General features: G+C 54.7%; 1 protein-coding gene across 1 annotated transcript; it reads right to left on the reverse strand.

The window, feature by feature from the left end:
* Positions 1–244: 244 nt before the first annotated feature.
* LOC125034665 (involucrin-like) lies at positions 245–1,318 on the reverse strand. The gene has a single exon (XM_047626567.1). It carries the CDS (start codon positions 1,316–1,318, stop codon positions 245–247), a length of 1,074 nt encoding a protein of 357 aa, XP_047482523.1.
* Between the last annotated feature and the right edge of the window lie 442 nt (positions 1,319–1,760).

A 1,760-nucleotide genomic window follows, 5' to 3' on the forward strand; every position in this document is an offset into this window, starting at 1 on the left:
CCCTACCCCCCCAACTCCACCTTCCTCCTTCTAGCCCTCATCCCTCTCACCGATCCTACATCCCTACCCCCCACCCCCTCCTTCTACCCCTCTTCACTCCTTCGACTCCCTTCCCCCACCCCCCTTCCCCCTCCTTCACTTCCTCAACTCCCTCCCCCTACTCCACCCCCACGAGCCTCATCGAAGGTGCCGAGTCATCCCACAATCATCCATTCAAGAAAAAAGGAAAAAAAAAAAAAAATCGCTACAAAAAAGGGGAGCTTCGCGTTGGTACAGTATCGGGTCGGGAGGATGACTTGCCGGGGGCGCGCGATGCCGGAATTTCCTCGCGATGGGGCGCCACCCTCCTGCCCGCCGCTGCCTCCGCCTCCGCCACCTCACGCTCCGGCCTCGTCAGCAACGCTCCGGCCTCTGGGTGTTCCTCGCGACCTTCCTCCTCGACTGTAGCCATGCCCCGGCCTCTGGCGTGTTCCTCGCGACCTTCCTCCTCGACTGTAGTCATGCTCTGGCCTCTGGGGTGTTCCTCGCGACCTTCCTCCTCGACTAGATCTATGCCCCGGCCTCTGGGGTGTTCCTCGCGACCTTCCTCCTCGACTAGATCTATGCCCCGGCCTCTGGGGTGTTCCTCGCGACCTTCCTCCTCGACTAGATCCATGCTCCGGCCTCTGGGGTGTTCCTCGCGACCTTCCTCCTCGACTAGATCTATGCCCCGGCCTCTGGGGTGTTCCTCGCGACCTTCCTCCTCGACTAGATCCATGCTCCGGCCTCTGGGGTGTTCCTCGCGACCTTCCTCCTCGACTAGATCCATGCTCCGGCCTCTGGGGTGTTCCTCGCGACCTTCCTCCTCGACTAGATCCATGCTCCGGCCTCTGGGGTGTTCCTCGCGACCTTCCTCCTCGACTAGATCTATGCCCCGGCCTCTGGGGTGTTCCTCGCGACCTTCCTCCTCGACTAGATCCATGCTCCGGCCTCTGGGGTGTTCCTCGCGACCTTCCTCTTCGACTAGATCCATGCTCCGGCCTCTGGGGTGTTCCTCGCGACCTTCCTCTTCGACTAGATCTATGCCCCGGCCTCTGGGGTGTTCCTCGCGACCTTCCTCCTCGACTAGATCCATGCTCCGGCCTCTGGGGTGTTCCTCGCGACCTTCCTCCTCGACTAGATCCATGCTCCGGCCTCTGGGGTGTTCTTCACGACCTTCCTCCTCGACTAGATCCATGCTCCGGCCTCTGGGGTGTTCCTCGCGACCTTCCTCCTCGACTAGATCCATGCTCCGGCCTCTGGGGTGTTCCTCGCGACCTTCCTCCTCGACTGTAGCCATGCTCCGGCCTCAACACAGCTCAGATACCTTACTGTTTCGAGTTTGTCATGGAAGATAAAAAGTGTTATCAGTGACAGTCGACAACGTCCATTACAACGGATTATTTCACTAATTGACAAATTGAACCAACGTGTTCGTTCTGACAAATGATAAATGGATAAATTAATAAACAAAGAAATGCCTTTGTGTGTTTTTTCACTATACATATTGTACTTGCTGAAATAATGTTCGATAAACGTTCACATTCTTATACGTACACACAAGTATGTAAATAGATAAAACGGTGGATGTATATACTTAGGTGTATATATGCATATATACATATAGATAGATAAATATAAATGTCCATAGATATACATACATATCCACATGCACACACGTACACGCACAACACACACACGTGTGTGTGTGTGCATATGTGTGTGTATATATATATATATAT

The sequence above is a fragment of the Penaeus chinensis genome, chromosome 18 (assembly GCF_019202785.1).
Source record: "Penaeus chinensis breed Huanghai No. 1 chromosome 18, ASM1920278v2, whole genome shotgun sequence".
Classification (NCBI taxonomy): Eukaryota; Metazoa; Arthropoda; class Malacostraca; order Decapoda; family Penaeidae; genus Penaeus; species Penaeus chinensis.